Source organism: Rhamphochromis sp. 'chilingali' (assembly GCF_963969265.1).
Source record: "Rhamphochromis sp. 'chilingali' genome assembly, chromosome: 6".
Lineage (NCBI taxonomy): Eukaryota > Metazoa > Chordata > Actinopteri > Cichliformes > Cichlidae > Rhamphochromis > Rhamphochromis sp. 'chilingali'.
The window spans coordinates 28,484,842-28,501,798 of NC_137933.1; the positions used below are offsets into that span (position 1 = coordinate 28,484,842).

Here is a 16,957-nt window from a genome sequence, read left to right on the forward strand (position 1 = left end):
TTCCTGCTCAGCTTGCAAACTAAAAGCAATAATAGGGGCTGTGTATTAAATATACATTTAACACTGGCAAGACTTGAACACTTGAACATTGTTTCTTGTTCTTTTGTACATAAAAATCACATAAATTTCCTGTTTAATTCTACGAAAACTTTGGTTCTTAATCCATAATTTATTATAATTTGACTCCTTTACTGTTGCTTTGCCTTCACTACCTAAAACGCAGGGGATGAAACCTGTGTAATTTTATACCTGATCCAATCTTGATGAGGCCGTTGTGCTGAATGAAGACAGTGTCACAGGTCAGGTTGCCATGGATGATGGGAGGATCACAGGAGTGAAGATAACTGCATATCAGGAAAAAAAGAAAAAGAAATTACAATTACATACAATGTACTGGATTTCTATCAATGTGAGTGTATATTAAAATAAAAGAACATTTTTAAAAATGACCTTAGAGCTGAAAGAATCTGCGTGCACCATCTCTTCCAAGCCTATAGGATCATACAATTTATCAGAGCAATTTCTAGTTGGTTTCCAAAATGGCTTGACATTTAACCAAATAATAAGAAGCACATATTTGTTACTATAATATGAAAACTACGCTTTGCTCCAGAAAGACAGTCCCACATTCTGGCTTTAAACACAGTTACTTTTTACCTTTAGAGAAGACTTTTCATATATTCTAGTACATATGCAGTATTATAAAGTCTTTTTTTTTTACCTTTTCATTCATGGTCTTGTGATTCTTCTTTGTCTTTTTCAGAAACTGCTTCAAGCTTCCAGATGACATATATTCAGTAATAAAAATCACCTTAGGGAGATAAAGAAGTGTGTAGAAAACACAAAGAGAGACATTGTTCAAATGTAAACTGTGATTATTTCAGGGCAATAGTAATAATTCTTATGGAGTTGACAGAATATGAAACAATGTCTCCAAAAGCCTGAGACTCACCCTGGCCCCGTTGTCCTTTTTGTCAGCCCAGTATTTGTGAAACTTGACAATGTTGGCATGCTCCAAATGGATCAGGTTATCAAATACAGCCTCTACCTTCTCCTAAATCCAAGAAAAAAGGACAGAAAGCATAGCAGTTATAATAAAATAGTACAAAATGTTGCTTTTCCACTTGCTCATAGAGAGTTCCTGTAAAGTAGCTCCCGATGACATCACTCATAGAATTCAAAAAATGCCACAGCGTCACTATGAACTTTGTACCAATGTGCCTGATCACTTTGTAACAATGTGCCTGATCACTTTGTAACAATGTGCCTCACCTCCAGCATTTTGAAATTTTTCCTCTCTGAGATCTTAACTTCATTCCAAACTACTTCCACTCCTTCTTCTGTGTCCATAGCCAAGTATGCAGCATCAATCCCTGGGACGTTACGCTGATTCACCTACATTTAAAGGGAAGAGCGGCTCATGAGGTCAGATGTTTTACTACCAAAATGAAGCAGATATCAAAAACACCTTCCTCAAGTTTTGTGTTTTCGTCATCTTTTTTTATTCTCTCCAGCATTTTGTTTTCATCTATGCCTCATTTTATAGTTTACCTCAATGATCCACCCTTACCTCTTCTTTACGTTTCTGCCAGCGGCCACAAGGGCTCTCTTCCAGAATATATGATTCATCTTCACTTTCGTCCTCATCCTCTGTCGCTGAGATAGTACTAGGCTGGACAGAGGACACAGATGGAGACACAGAGGGTCCACTTTGTACCTGGTGGGTAGTACTGGACATGTTTCCTGATGTGAGCTCTGGCTTTCCCTCAGTACAGGGAGTTCCCCTCTCCTCTGACTCAGACATCATAACACACAGGTTCTGAGTTGAAACAAGTGACACAATGTCTCTTTCTTGTTTCTCCTTTCTCTGTTTGAACGAGTCACACATCCATCTTCTTCTCAGGCAGGCTTTTCAACAACGTAGCGATCAGAAGGGAGGACTGTAAACAATAACACATATGTATAGAACGTGAGAGGGCTTCTATGGGTTTTTTTTTTTATATAACAAGGACAACGTGTTCTAAGAGGTAGAAGAGTTGAGAATCATTCCCATTTATGTCCATATCGTGTGTTAATAACATCTGTATTGATTAAAAATGGCTGTTCAACATCCAAAGGTGTTTTCACGAAGAATGGATGAGTCGTTAGTGCTAATAAATTAGCTACAATTCTTTCCAAGTAGTAAGAAGTTAAGATGCATTCAGGATGCATTAGCAAAATTTGTAATTCACATTTCCTCTCCGACTCTAGTTTCTTTACCTATAATTGTGTGTTTAAGTTACTGAGAGAGGAAGCCCTGCGCTTTACTGATAGCTTAGACGCAAAATGACATTACTGTTACAGGAGACTAAATAACTCGTGTAAGTGAACTTATTTGGTTAGGTTCCTGCTAGTGTTCAATGTTAGCTTAAAGTTCAACCACCCACTCCTTGGCTAACTTTCCCCAGGCTAACAAGCTAATGAAAGGTAAATAAACAGATTGCCAACATAAAAAGTTGAACAGCAACATACTAACGTCTTACCGTGGATCACGAGAGCACCGCAAAGTTAACAAACAGCCCAGGGTTACATACTGATGGAAAAGCTGCAAAGAGACGGCAATATAAAAAATGTTAGTTCGCCATAAAAAATGTTGCAGGGTTTCAAGTCCCTTTCGCACAGCATTAGTGGGAGGGGCGGGGCAACACTTGAGGAGCGCTTGCTTGCGCACAGAAAACGCAGAGCGGTGAGTACGTCGAATAACGCAATTTAAAAATGTTACACAAAAAGGCTACATTATTTTTGTCCAAAGCACTAGGCCGGAGTTCGAAATTTAGCTGTGTCTGGGTCCATAATTCCCCTCGATGTTGTGTGGGAGTGGTTAATATTTTTATCCAAACTTAATAACGCATGATCTAACAGACACACACAAAGAAAGAAACAAAATGTTGTGTCTGATAAAACAAATTAAATAATAAAAAAAGAAGAACAATATATAGATTTTTAATATTTTAGAAAAAATAAATAAAATAAATAAATATATAAATATACATGGAAAAAAAATATATATAATAGATGAATGGATGGTTACATATAGATGGATATATACTTTGATTTTGTTTTTACTCCATCACACGATCGTTGAGGCTAAACACCATTAAAACTGTGTGATTATTTGAATTTGAGCTATTTCATATTCATATTTCCGCAACTGAAAAAAAAAATCGAGTAATCGGAAAATTCCGAGTTAGGTATCTCAAATTTTCAACCTACCAAGTATACAGTTTTGTATTTATTTTTATGCTGCACTTTTTTTTTTTTACCGTGCAAAATAAAATGCATTTTGCTCTGGCGACTTGTGTTGAACAACAATCCAGATAGATCCCTTAATATGAGATACAAGTTCAAAAGTTCTCACTGGGCATTGTAATTTCATAAATATGTGCTTGTATGTCATACGACTATTTTAGTAATTAATTAAACGTACGTATCTCGTGCCGGTTAGCAATACTAAATTAATTATAAATTAAAAATAATTTTCCCCTTAAAACATTGTTTTAGCGATTGGCACCACGTGGTTTCATCGAAAGCGGAAGTTGCTAGAGGGGAACTCTCTTGCCTTTTTTTTTTTTTTTTTTTAGCTGGCTCGTACAGCTGTTTCACGTTGCTAAAATCCTGCGCAACCTAGTATCCACGATTTACATCTATGCAGTGATGCAAACAAGCGCGCAGGGAAATAAAGGAATTATTGTGTGGCTGCCTTTTTGATTAAAAAACACTCCCAGCCCGTCTTCGCTCACTATGCGGAGGCTTCATGATAGCAACGCGATTCACATAGGTCGTGTATAACTGATATTTTATGGAAGGTGGAAGCAGGAGAGGCTGTGAGGCTGAGGAGTCGGGGCATCAGCTGAGCTGGGGACTGGAGCGTTAGCAAGCTAGCCTTCGTGACAGAAACGTTCATAACGGAGCAGCGACTGTTCGCTGGTTCACTTCATCATGGCCACAAATGGTAACAGTTTAACGCCTGCGATGGGAGAGATCATTCAGTTAAACGTCGGTGGGACGAGGTAAGCTTCGTCAGTGGGACACCTCAAAAGATGATGGCAATTATTTGTGAAATTTGAGCTCCTGTGGGTAATGATGTGTGTTTACATGGACAAACAGCCACGGATGTAGCTCGAGTAGACACAAGCTTGTTTACTTGATCGTTACTCCTACTTTCTTACACACGAGGGATAATGTACACACTGAAAATACACAATATATTAGTTTCATAATAAAGGCAGTTTTTTTTTTTTCTTCTTTTAGCCACACCAGTCATTGTTGTGACCACTAATTATACCTCTTGGTCGACAGATTGCCCAGTCACGATTTTAATGATGCAACTTTCTATTTTTTCACAATACTGTGTTTTGTTATAATTCATACTGCAGGTTCAGCACCTCCAGACAGACTCTGATGTGGATCCCAGACTCTTTCTTTTCAAGGTTTGTAAATGCTGCCAGACTCTTGTAAAGCACATGGGATATATTTGGTTAATACACGGAGCTGATTGCGTTACTGCTCTTCCCTTACTGCTGCTACCAAATAAGAAGCTCCACTTTAGTTGTAAATTGTGTGACTTCTCTGTATTGTCTACAGCTGCTGTGTAGAAAATGATCTAAATGCATATAGCAGTCAGACTCAGTGAGCATATTACTATGCACTCATTCATATTACATAATTAATGTTAAGTATGGATGTTACATTATGTCATTTCTGCCCTACTTCATCCCGCTACAATCCCAGTGATGGTAAATATCAGGGGATTAGAATTACTATTCACTATTACCGGAAAAAGGTTCATAATAAAGTAGTCCTCAGTGCAAAAGTGTTCAATGTAAATGTTATAATAAAGGTATTGGAATGTGTGGCTTTTTTAAAATCAGATTTTAGCCTTAGAGGGAATCCTACCCTCTAAGGCTAAACAGCTGATTGGGGCTAGGCAGATACCAGAGTCGTAACAAACTCAAAACACTGGACTGGCTCACAGTTTGACAACAGCTGACCAAGTAGTGTAAATGCCTGCCAAGGCACCTGTCTGTCTGCCCGTCTGTCAGTCTATCTGCTCTGCTGCCAGCTGTCTGAAGTTTTTTTTTTCTTTTTCATGCAGACTCTTTCAGCTTAATAGTCATAGTTAATAACAGCACACACTGACATGGTAATAATTTGTATTTCAGTGTCAACAGGCTAGCCAAGTGTTTGTTATTGTAAAATAATTGCTTGTAGTGGTGACACTGGTGGTAAGTGGAAATAGAGATGTGCTTTAGCTAACTGGAGAACTCTTGTGTGTGTCTCTTTTCCAGTTTACTGAGTGGAAGGATCTCCACTCTTCGGGATGAAACTGGAGCTGTGAGTAGCTGTTGCTTCCAAACTGGGGCAGCATCTGCAGGCACCATCCAACATCAGGGGGAAAAAAGGACATGACATTTTGTCTGTTACACATTACTGTTCTGAAGTACGATACATGATGCTGAGATGAGCAGATGAGCTGACATCCACTTCTCTGCTGTTGGATGACGCGCTGTTTTTGCAAGGCCACTTCTGACTTCATAACTTTAGTTGCAGAATTTGTTGTGGATTCTGAAAAGTGTTAGAAAATAAACAGAAATGTTCACTGTAACTCTCCAGAGCCGTGACATTTTCATTAACTCTCCAATCAAGTGACTTAATAGTTAGTCAGCTTTTGTTTGCGACAAACTACTGGATCTTCAGTCCTCACCAACTGATTTTCTGCCTTTCAGATATTTATTGACAGAGACCCGACAGCTTTTGCACCAATATTGAATTTCCTCCGAACCAAAGAACTGGACCTGCGGTGAGCAGTCTTAATGATGTTCAGAAAATATCTATTTTTTGGTGTAATTCTGTCGCTTTGTTCCTCGTAACTTACAGAACAAATATGCTGTTTGTTTCTCTCTGCAGGGGTGTCAACATCAGCGTCCTGAGACATGAAGCAGAGTTTTATGGGATTACTCCTCTGGGTATGTTGTGGAACAAAGTTTTAACAGGAAACCGAGTCAGCCAAGTATGAGTACAAACATTGTGGAAAGCTTATAATAAACCTGTTTTGCAGCCAATACATTTTGCAGTGTTCACTCCATGTCTCCAATATCAGCAGGTATTGCATAATAGTTGAGTAGGTTGGGGTTTATTTTGGAACGAGTATAGTACAAAGAGCTGCTGTCGTTAATGTGAAATGTTGCTCTTTAGTGAATGTTTTTTTTGAGGCTCAATTTAACCAACCTCGCAGCTGTAATAGTGTTAGTTCCACGTACTCTAATGTTGTTTTACATCCTGTTTCAGTGTTTGTAACTTCCCTGCATTGTCTCTGTACTCAAATGGGAAGCTTACCTCAGTGAAAGCTGATCACCTTCGTATATACAGAACAAAGTACTTGGATCTAATTTGAATCAAAGTGGACATGAACTTTGGCAAAACAAACTAAAGAACGAGATCCTGAGGAAAATTTCCATCAGTAAAGAAAAAGAAAATCAGCAGCAGTAACTATATTAAGTAACCCATATTAATGTTATTATGATAATGACCTAATACTAATTTGCATATTGTTGCTTTTTGCTTTGTTTTTTTGTCTGCCCCTCTGTCTTTGTGTGCGTGCATACATGTGCAGTGCGTCGCCTGCTGTTGTGTGAGGAACTGGACCGCTCATCATGTGGTAGTGTTCTCTTCCATGGTTACCTGCCACCCCCAGGTAAAGACGTGAAACTGAGCGACACTGAAACTGAACTGAAAGATCATCCTTCTGAGGTTTTATTTAAAAATATCTTAAAAATGGAAAATGGAAATAACCTGCTTTTAAGTTCTAGAACAGCACAAAAGTGAAAGTCAGCAGGAATTTTTATTTATAAATTTCTGTTAATCTTGACAGCCATCCCTGCACGAAAATCAAGCCCCGCATCAGCAGCCATTGGCTCTGCTTCAGATGAACGGCCAGGCCCTAGTGGAGCAGAGGGCTTCACCCGCGTTGGCCCCCTTTCTCACCCATCCTTCTCTGCCTCGCCTGGAACAGATGACGGCCACAAACTGGGCAAGTAGCCTGCGACATCTCTCTGAATACAGAAGATGAATAATAGTCATAATCTGAAGATTTTGCATGTGCTTACATCTATTATAGCAAATTGTGAAAACTCAGTTGTGGAATATACTGTAGGTGTAATCTCAGAATAAAAAACAAGCAGGAACTGTAGTAAGTGACTTGTCAGTAGAAACAGGAATCTGCCTTCTGCCTTCCCCAACAACTGTGCATCTACTGCATGTGAAGGAGCAAGGACAGTTATGATACAGTCGTATGTGTGGCACATCAGTATCTATATGCCAGTAAGAGAGTTCAGTTCATGTACAGTGTGTTTGTGTGTGTGTGTGCATCACTGCTGGAGCTAATATGACCTGACATCCTTTTAGCGCGTTAGTAGCACTCACTGAAGTAGCCTAGTTTCAAATTGGTCTGCTCCTTGCTAATGATGGTATCATGTGATGTACATATTAGAGGTAATAAACAGAGAGTAGAGTGTCTGGCTGCTTTTAGAGATCTGAATCACATTTTAGGTAATTTAGAAACCAATAAATGAGTAATTAGGCAGAAAAAAAGTCTTGCTAAGCATGCTGTGAAAGACATGAGGTTAATGGTGTTTTGTTTGTGTGTGCAGGTCCCATGGTTGACCCTAGGAAGGTGCTGATTATAGCAGGACACCACAACTGGATTGTAGCAGCCTATGCGCACTTTGTAATCTGCTACAGGTAATATTACAACATTTCTCATACAGCTCTAGCTCAAAAGTGGGACACATTAAATAATTTATAATGCACACATGCATTCATTGTCTTTTATGTCTCGTGTTTCTGAGTGCCAGCATTCAAGCTGTCATCTTTGGTTTTATTCGAGTTAAATTGATTCAAATATTAATTATAGCTGAAGCAAACAGTCCACACTGAGAGTAAAATATTATTTCTTTTTGCGAATATCCATTTTTTACAACATGGACAACCTGGTAAAAATGTTATTAGGTGTAATAAGAGTGGGTATGTACGCTCACATTTATGAAAGCTCATATATCAGACTTCTTTAATCTTAACCAAATCCAACTGTTCCAGTGCAGAGGTGCATGTTTGTCACTCTCGATTTAAAAACTTAACGAGAAAGGCATAAAAATAATCAGAGGGTAAAAAGTATTTCTGTGTTCTTTTCTCTGCAGGATAAAGGAATCCTCTGGATGGCAGCAGGTGTTTTCCTCTCCCTACCTTGACTGGACCATTGAACGTATTGCACTGAATGCAAAGGTGGTGGGCGGCCCACACGGAGATAAAGACAAGATGGTGGCTGCCGCCTCTGAAAGCAGTATCATCCTCTGGAGTATCCAAGATGGAGGCAGCGGTAATGAGATAGGTAGGCTAACAAAAAACAAATAAACAGAACCCCCCCCCCCCCATTTTAAAGCTTCAGGCTAGATTTTTTTAATAGGTATACATACATACCATTTTGTATCACCCGTAACTTCCTTCAATCTCTGACTCCACCTTTAGTCTACATTCACGTTTTCCAGCTTTCTACAACTTTGTTAAAGTTCATTCTCTCCACGCGCTGCCCCAGGGGTTTTCAGTCTCGGCGTACCTGTTGACGATCTCTTCTTTATCGGGAACCAGCTGGTGGCTACCAGTCATACAGGAAAGGTTGGAGTGTGGAACGCTGTCACACAACACTGGCAGGTAGGAGAGCGTATGTGAGTAAAACACAGAGCGGGCTGAGTGCTTGTGATTTTCCTTGTTTGTGTTTATTAAAAATGATATACTGAATAATTGAATTGTGCATTTGTTTAACTTAGATTTGCTTCCCAGTGAGAGGCACCAGTACTGAACTGATTTTTAGTTCCCTTTTTTTTCTTGTTAGGTTCAAGATGTGGTTCCCATCACCAGTTGTGACACTGCAGGATCCTTCCTGCTACTGGGCTGTAACAATGGCTCTATCTACTACATAGGTACACACAGACAGGTTTATGTTTTCTCTGTCTGTCACACAGTTTATGGATTTTTTTTTTATTCCATTATTCCATTTAAACCTCTTGTCAAATGCCACAGACAGAGGTGTTCCTCTCTCTGTGAGCCAAGCAGTACTGCCCTTGCTTTTTCTCTTCAAACCAGGAGCAACTTGGTAACTTTGATCCATGATGATCACTGCTGTGCCTATCAAACATTTCAGGCACTGAAGCAGATTAAAAATGAATACCTAAAAAACCCCCCAAAATAGTAAAATATTCTGGAACAGTTCTAATAAACACAGATGTCTTTTTGCTTCATGCATTCATCATTCTCTATGAAATGCTTATAAAACAACCATGGCCTCCCCCCCCCCCCCCCCCCCCCATCTAAAAGATAGAAATTTACTAAGAGGATTCATTCCAGGATCTGAGTCAGTGAATGATTCAGTGAAGGGCTTATAAAACCCCAACAAAGACACGCTAACATGTAACCTTCTTCTTCTTTTCAGACATGCAAAAATTTCCTCTGAGGATGAAAGACAACGATCTTTTGGTGACCGAGCTTTATCACGACCCATCCAATGACGCCATCACTGCACTGTCTGTCTACCTCACACCTAAAACCAGTGAGTGGGCAAGTTTTTCTTCCCACAGAAAAACTACCGTTACTTAGTTGTACATATTTATATTGTGCTTTTTGTTTTTCCACTGCTCCTACTCTCAGGTGTGAGTGGGAACTGGATCGAGATAGCCTATGGGACTAGTAGTGGAGCAGTGAGAGTGATCGTGCAACACCCAGAGACAGTAGGATCAGGACCCCAGCTCTTTCAGACCTTCACTGTGCACAGGAGCCCAGTGACAAAGATCATGCTGTCTGAGAAACATTTGGTATCAGGTGAGGAAGGTGTTGCAGGCAGTATCCCTGTCTATGTGTGGGCTATAGAGGATTTTATAGGATAACAGCTGCCTGCATCTTATGTGGTTGTGTATTTGTGTCTGTCAGTGTGTGCAGATAACAACCACGTTCGGACGTGGACAGTAACCCGTTTCAGAGGGATGATCTCCACACAGCCAGGCTCCACCCCTCTAGCTTCCTTCAAGATTCTGTCTCTGGAGGAAGCAGAGAGTCACGGGAGCTACGGCTCTGGGAATGATATAGGTGAGAGAGTTAAAAAGTGTGTTTGCACTGTAATACACATGAATTTCTTTAATCCACCACTGATAAGATAAACAACAAATCCCACCCTGTGCAAAATAGGGTTAGAGTTACCGGTCATCATCATCATCGTTATTAACCTTAACTGAAAATGTATCTATATGTTGGTGAAGCTGACACTGAAAAAGAATAAAATTTAATTATGATTAACCACCTTACGTAGTGGCTTTTGCAGTATTTGTGCAGTATCTTAACATCACTGAGTTGGCTTTTTATTTTCAGGTCCTTTTGGAGAGAGAGATGATCAGCAAGTTTTTATCCAGAAGGTGATCCCCATCACCAACAAACTGTTTGTGAGGCTCTCGTCAACTGGGAAAAGGTACAATGTCCTGCCTCTCTGCTCCCCTGACCTTTATCTGACTTTGTTTCCTATTATCTGACATACATGATATTTTTTTTCTTTCATTAAATGTCCCTTTAGGATCTTGGCACTTCTTTTTAAAATTTACTACCGGTAAATGACATATTTGTGTCTCAGGATCTGCGAAGTGCAGTCAGTGGATGGGACCACCATCACTTGCTTCATGGTACGGGAGTGTGAGGGCTCCAGTCGAATGGGGTCCCGACCTCGCCGTTATCTGTTCACAGGTCACGGCAATGGCAGCATCCAAATGTGGGACCTGACCACTGCGATGGACACCGCCAATAAAGGAGAAGAGAGGAAGAAAGAGGGTGAGGAAGGAGAGAGATTAGTGAAAAGCCAGAAATGTGAAGGCAAATGTTGTGTTTGTTTTAATGAAACAGTAAGTTTTTAATGAGGCTCCTCTCGTTTCTGATAGATATAGGTGGGCCTACAGAGGAGGAGCTGCTACAGCTGTTGGACCAGTGCGACCTGAGCACCTCCCGCTGTGCGACACCTAACATTAGCCCCGCCCCCTCTCTGCTACACCACACACGCCTCCGAGAGTCCTGTTCGAGGTTAGAAAGGCAGCACTCATTTATTGAGGTTACAAGCCTATATATGCCGTCTGAATTATCAGAAGATGTGTTTGAAGGAACATAAAAGACTTCTTCTTTTTCTGTCATCAGTCTGCAGTTACAGGCACCGGAGCCCATTCCCGAGACCCAGGCTACATATGGAGCTGTGCGACCCTACAGAGAGAGCCCCCTGCTGGCCCGTGCTCGTCGAACTGAGTCCTTCCACAGCTACCGGTGAAATATCATTTATCAAACACTTATACTAGAAGGGTTCAAATAAGAGTATACTAAGGTGATAACTTTAGGATTTCAAAACTTAAACCCCCCCAAAAAAACAAAACCCAATATTGAGACTAGTAAGCAAGATTGAGTGTTTTTCTTGTGCGATTTAACCACTTTCTAAATCAGTTGTTCTTCACCCACAATGCTGTGTTTCGCCAAAGAAGAGCTCTGGCTGATGACAGAGCAGGGAGAGATGGAAACTTTGTGGTGCCTTACAATAACAGAAGCACTTGGCTTTATAGTCGCTTTGCTTGGCATTTCAATAACATAGTAATTTGATTATGCTCTACTAATGTAAGTTCAGGAAATGCTGAGTTGTCCCTGTTTGCATTATGTTCCATTATCTATCTAGCGGTGACTGTCTATATTATCATGCTTTCATAGAGACTTCCAGAACTTCAGCCTGACTCGAGGTGTCCTGGACAGCACAGGGCAGACCCCTGATGCCCGCCGCTCTCTTTGTGACTTTGGGCCTGAAGACAGTGAGAGGAGAGCCTCAGTCTTGGAGCTGTGGGCTTCCCGTACCACAAGTGCAAGCTGTAACACAACAGCTGGAGCGTCTGGAGTATCTGCCACAAAAGCTGAATCCAGTCAGGAATCTGCACGGCAGCCTCCAGACAGCCCAATTCCAGGAGGTGACGTCAGGCGAAAGGTACATGCTCAGTCAGAAGAAGGAGAGGCTCCTGCATCGGGAGGAGACGCGGTGAAGGTTGATGGAGGTGTGAGGAAAAGGGGAGTACTGGAAGGAAGCTTTCTTGGGAGAAAGAGGGCTCCTCCAGTTCCACACCTTGCCTCTGTCCCCTCTGGATCAGAAGGCGGTGGGAGCGACTCTTCTTCAAATGCCTCTCCTTCCCCCACCAAACTGTCCACCTCACCACGACACAGGAAGCTGGTACCTGAGCCATCCAGCCAGGACAGCAGCCTGTGAGGGCGCCTTTTCTCTTGCTCTCGGTGGAAGTTATCTCGTAGAGGTACACTCTCTAGGTGATCATGATAACAGAATTTAAGAGCAAAAGAGGAACACGAAGCAAAAAAGCAGCGACGGCCCTTTCCGCCTCCACAACAGCCTTGTTAAAGTATGGTTCAGGATGTTTGTTTCTCTTCAAATCCCACACAACAGGAGTGCTGCCATGTTATACTGAGCGCAACATAAATATACAACATCCCAACGCTAACATCACTGTCATGGCAGGAATGCTTTTCTTTTTTTTTCTTAGATCACTCACCCTCGTAAAAATCTGCCAGGTGCCAGTAATGCTCCTCCTGTCTCTGTTTGTGTTTATTTTAGGCTGTCTTAACAGATTGCTGATAATCTTTTTAGCACTTTAAGTTTTAGGCATGAATCAGATCGTTTGCTGGCTCAGTCCTGGAAAGAAAAATGCGTTTTTCTTCCTTTTATGATGTTGCTCACGCAACATCTTAAGGAACACACAGCCACTACAAGAACAGGACAAAAGTCTGTTTGACGAGGTACGGTTAAAGGAGTGGTCGGTCACTTCTAAATGTGAAAACATGAACTAATTAACATTAATAACATACCACAGCACTAACAGTAACCATTTACCAAGATATTTCAAAGTGTTTCTAATAACCTATATCAGGTGTGCATTACTTTGTTCAGAACCTGATCTAAACTGATCTTCATATCTGTAACTAACAGTTACTTCTATTATCATATAAGTCATTTTAGATGTTTTAGTCTAAAACAGTGTCATAACATGTTACCTATCACAAACTATTTCACTTATAATGGTATAAAAAGGGAACAAATCAGTAAAACTAGACCCCATTTGGTGATTGATCACCTGATTGGCTGACTCATCCGTTCAGCACTAGAGCAGTGGAATTGAGCAGACCCCGAACCAGAGGCCACGATTATATCAAGCATCTCTGACACTATGTGCAATTTGTCGTGCAATCGATTTTTACTTACCTTAAATGTGTTACCTTCACTAGAATTCTAGGCAGATACTTGGATCCTAGAATACTTTGGGACACAGTAATTATTGTTGTTAAAGCAACAACACTAAAAAGCCAATAGAGAGCGAGCAGTTCAAGCAGGCGATACAACTTTACAGAGTTGTATGACAGCTCAGTACTATGCAACAGTGGATTTATCATGCACACCAGAAATGAATAACTCTGGTTCCCGGGCGATTCAAACTGAAATCTACGTGGATAACAGCCTGCAAAAACGTCGAACCCCCGTGTGGATGAGTGACTGCTTTTCACTCCAGCTGGCACAGTTTTACCCGTTAGTTCCAGTCAAGTTACGCTGTTAATCTCCTTTGATGCTAATTGCAGTTCAACAGGCTCTTTGATCCTCAAACAAGACAAAAATTGAAACAGTTGTGTGAAGCGTTGGACTGCAATGTTAAAAAATGTGAGGTATTTTATTAGACGATCTATATGTGGAATTCAAAGAAGATAATTCAGTGCTCGAAGCTAAAAAAAAATTATATTTACACAAAATAGTAAAAGCAAATGTCTTTTTAGTATTTTGTGGTATAGATAGTCAAGTTCTTGTCTCAACAGAGAGAAAGAACACATTTTATTGTCAGCTTGTTGTTATAGTTCACAAGTAAGAGGAACCGTTTGTGTTCCTGCTTTATCATTATTATTATTTTCACAGTGGTGCCTGTGTGAGATCACTCTAATTATTTATTTTTTTATTTTCACACTACACTCATGCTAAAACAAGGACCTACACTACATCACTTTACTCCCTTTGAAACAGGTATAAAATGTGTGTTGTGTTGAATGACTGTTGCAGTGCCTTATGTAACTTGTTTGGCGGTTATCAGTCCGTTAATGTGTTTTAATTGAAAGAAATTGTGACCAAATGCTTGTGAAGACGGAGCTCATTGTGGAGGCACGTTACAGACCTGCCCACGTCGCTGTTGGCTAGAATTGTGTTATGATTTTACAGCGGGATAAAATAGATGTAAAGAGTGGCATTAAATATTAAGTAATTAGGGATTTACCGATGAGTGTACTGTGAAATTCTGGATCGACAGTGATACTGATGTTTATTATGTTGTGGTTGCTTTTTTTTTTTTTTTTTTTTAAATTCCCCAATTTGTTCCAGGGAAACAAAGAAATCTTGAATATGAAAAAAGTAAGTGAACTGTTTTAAAGTCTTTCAGCTCTTCATCACACTGTCTTTAGCCAGCACTGGCAACATATAAACATTACAACACTGAGAACAGTAAATGTCCGATACGGATGTTGTGGTTGATACATGGGCACTTAACATTACATTAGCAGACTACATTGCACATAATCCTCACATGCATTAAGATCGGAAAATCGAAACTTCCTCCCAAGATGGGGGATTTTATATATTTTTTTAAAATGTAACTTGTACTTTTAGTTTTAAGCATACCATATAGGTTGGAAACAAAAAAATATCTGTGAGTGACAACCTTAATTAGCATAACCATGTCCTGAAATATTAATCACACTTTTCCAAAAGCAGCAGCAATGTAACATGTTTCATTGGTAATCATTTCTGAATGACGACAGAACTGACCGTGTGCTAACGGCTTGTACAAAGATGTAACATTTTGATACATTAAGTGTGTGCAATGTGGACGTGTAATCAGAACAAAATCCTGATGCGGATGCATTGATTTGTCTAATGGTGTGTTGATGTATACGCTGTTCATACAAACATAAGGCCTATATTAATATAATCATGCTATCGGACCTAACCTGCTAATGTATATTTTCTATAGGAACATGGAGTTAAATGAGTATTTCTGCACATAGTTATTTGTTTATCTTCTGCAGTGTCTCTTATCTGTTGCTCCTTAACCTCCCCTGGCTATGTTTACATTATATGGCAGCCAGATGCTAATGAGCTCAAAGAAATACATATCTGTTTATTTAAAAAGGCCTGTGCATTCTTGTTTTCTACATTGTGTATGCATTATGCTATATTATTTACCACTGCATTGAGTAATGATCAAATATTAAGTTGCTATAGAGTCACATTGTTCGTGCAATTGAAACTACCACTGTGTTCACTAAAACGTCTGATTATACTCAGCATGTTTCGCTTCTTTCTTAAAATTACAGATTTTTTTTCATTTTTATAAGTTCACATTGTTATTCTTAAAAAATATTCAACTATTTACATAATTTACATTTATATTTAGATAGAAACATACCTTTTTATTCCAATTTACTTTATTTATCAGTGCATACGAATCATGTTTCATCGGTCTTGAACCATTTCAGTCGAGATTTCTGGGCAGATATCATCAAAGTGATATCAGGATTAATCTTATAACAAATGCTGTTTGGGTGTTTTTTAGGATTTGATATTCCTAAATGTACAAAAATTATGAGATCCTTGAAAGGAAAGTGAATTTCTGATAGTTTTACCACTTAAAATTTTGACACTATTTTTTTTAATACTATACATCGTAAGTCAGTCACGTCTGGGTAAGGTTTGCATGGATAACTAAGAGTGCGCAATTGTTGTTTTGTCTGAGTGTCACAAAGGTGTGTATGTGTGTCTCCCCAGCGCGCTCATTTCACTAACCTTCCTGTTCAGACAGTCTCCTCTCTGCGATGGCGTCTGTCGTCATTGTGATTTATGAGTTTAATAAAACCCTGAGTGTGTGTGAGTGTGTGTGTGTGTGTGTGTGTGTGTGTGGGGCTCAGGGCCATACTGTCCCTTACAATCACTCCACAAGCTCTCTTTTCACAGCCTCTCCCCCCTACTCTGTGGCTGACAATAGCTGTGAATGTGGCTGTGAATGTTTTAGAAGTGCCCTTGTCAGATTGGTGTCCTTGAGCGAGGGCATGCTTGTTACTGCCACTTTGTTAATTTCAAACTTGTCTTGATGTCCCCTCAAGGGACGCAGGAGCAAAACTAAATTACTGCTGCATAGTTTTGATGGAGACACCGGCCCTGTGTGTATTTGTGCTTGTGTTTTTGACTCTGTGTGTGTGGTAACTGAGTCCCTGTGCAGCTGGTGGCACAATTCTGTGTTATACTAACTCAGCAGAAAAGAGGATTCCTAAATCTACATTTCAGCTAGATCACCATGGAGCCCCTTTTAATAGAGTGACTTCATTCATTATGTAACATCCAGTAGTATTTAACCATTGTTAATACTGTGTTTAAGCAGCAACTGAGGCACATTTAAAGTGCTACATACATTTTAAGGATTATTTCTAAGCAAGCTATTTTGCTTTTTGGAACTGTATTTCTACATTATTTTATTCATATTTAAACCTCATTAGCTTGAAGATTAATCTGGTACATTTGTGGATCTTTTAAATGCTACAAGAGGTCTGATTCTTTAAAAATTTGGTTCATAATTTGCTTGACACAAGAATACTGCATTTATTTATGGTAAAAAAAAATAAAAAAAAAACCTTAAAGAAAATGAGAGGCAAGAACACTAGAAGAATATTTTTTTGATAGTCAAATTTATCATTTACCAGATAAAAACACAACCACAGACAAATGAATCATCTATAAATAAGACTTTTGTAAATACAACAATCATAA

General features: G+C 39.7%; 2 protein-coding genes across 2 annotated transcripts in view; one reads left to right on the forward strand and one right to left on the reverse strand.

Moving 5' to 3' along the window:
* Nucleotides 1-2,673, reverse strand: part of LOC308398811 (nuclear receptor-binding protein-like) — a 10,928-nt gene extending 8,255 nt beyond the window's left edge. Inside the window, exons 1-7 of the mRNA XM_080885633.1 lie at nt 2,523-2,673; nt 1,571-1,940; nt 1,273-1,395; nt 953-1,054; nt 722-811; nt 451-491; nt 250-344 (exon numbers count right to left, since the gene is read on the reverse strand). Of these exons, the coding sequence (XP_080741759.1) occupies nt 250-344; nt 451-491; nt 722-811; nt 953-1,054; nt 1,273-1,395; nt 1,571-1,888 (769 nt within the window). The 5' untranslated portion in view covers nt 1,889-1,940; nt 2,523-2,673. The remainder of the gene's footprint in view (nt 1-249; nt 345-450; nt 492-721; nt 812-952; nt 1,055-1,272; nt 1,396-1,570; nt 1,941-2,522) is intronic.
* A 965-nt stretch (nt 2,674-3,638) lies between these two features.
* Nucleotides 3,639-15,476, forward strand: kctd3 (potassium channel tetramerization domain containing 3). Its single transcript, XM_080885638.1, has 19 exons — nt 3,639-4,049; nt 4,416-4,469; nt 5,328-5,373; nt 5,766-5,839; nt 5,947-6,005; nt 6,653-6,733; nt 6,911-7,069; nt 7,689-7,779; nt 8,235-8,425; nt 8,630-8,745; nt 8,927-9,014; nt 9,524-9,640; nt 9,739-9,909; nt 10,018-10,173; nt 10,453-10,549; nt 10,709-10,902; nt 11,010-11,148; nt 11,260-11,382; nt 11,815-15,476. The coding sequence occupies exons 1-19, from the start codon at nt 3,979-3,981 to the stop codon at nt 12,356-12,358; spliced, it is 2,571 nt and encodes an 856-aa protein (XP_080741764.1). The 5' UTR covers nt 3,639-3,978; the 3' UTR covers nt 12,359-15,476.
* The last annotated feature ends 1,481 nt before the right edge of the window (nt 15,477-16,957 follow it).

Excerpts from the sequence above, each read along its gene's own strand:
- kctd3 (XM_080885638.1), top strand. The coding sequence starts at position 3,979 with ATGGCCACAAATGGTAACAGTTTAACGCCTGCGATGGGAGAGATCATT. Across the intron at positions 8,746-8,926 it reads CTGTCACACAACACTGGCAG|GTTCAAGATGTGGTTCCCAT; the intron begins GTAGGAGAGCGT and ends TTTTCTTGTTAG. Across the intron at positions 9,015-9,523 it reads TGGCTCTATCTACTACATAG|ACATGCAAAAATTTCCTCTG; the intron begins GTACACACAGAC and ends TCTTCTTTTCAG.